Source organism: Penaeus monodon, chromosome 27 (assembly GCF_015228065.2).
Source record: "Penaeus monodon isolate SGIC_2016 chromosome 27, NSTDA_Pmon_1, whole genome shotgun sequence".
Taxonomy (NCBI): domain Eukaryota; kingdom Metazoa; phylum Arthropoda; class Malacostraca; order Decapoda; family Penaeidae; genus Penaeus; species Penaeus monodon.
Window position 1 is genome coordinate 17,991,205 of NC_051412.1, and position 548 is coordinate 17,991,752.

Here is a 548-nt window from a genome sequence, read left to right on the forward strand (position 1 = left end):
TTCAAATCTTTCAAACTTTGCTACTACTGGGGATCATGAAGTGTAAAAAAAAAAAATGTCTGTATACAGAAAAATAGTAACTTTGTGAGTCGAAATACTGGCAGCATGAATATTTCCCCGTATACTCCCTCTGCCTTTTTTATATAAATGAAAAACTAGAAATTGTCCTGGAAATTGTGAAGTTTCCGACTTTTCAATATAGACTTGACTGTATTGGAAAAGGGGGAGGAAAACCTCGCCCTTTAATGTCCCATATAAAGTTCAGGGAGCGAAAATCTCTAACTCTTTGTGCACAAATATAGCGAAGCCGTATTTCAGACCCTCTCGCTGACATACATTTCTGCTTTATTTAACGAACTGTCGACTCCAAGGTAACTTTGAGACGTTCGTTGAGTAGATGTTGAGTAGAAGTTTTCTTTGAAGAAATCTTGGAAATAATCTTCGTGGACTTAGAGAAATAAAGCTTGATCCTTTAGGGAAATATCCAGCAGATATAACTTTTATTTTCTTATTATTTGAAGGACACCTTTACTGATGGTGTTTAATCG

At 35.6% G+C, this 548-nt stretch overlaps 1 protein-coding gene across 1 annotated transcript in view; it reads right to left on the reverse strand.

Moving 5' to 3' along the window:
* LOC119590434 overlaps positions 1 to 548 on the reverse strand; it is a 17,009-nt gene that overhangs the window by 13,521 nt on the left and 2,940 nt on the right. Inside the window, exon 2 of the mRNA XM_037939099.1 lies at positions 359 to 470. Coding sequence (XP_037795027.1) covers positions 359 to 470 — 112 coding nt within the window. The remainder of the gene's footprint in view (positions 1 to 358; positions 471 to 548) is intronic.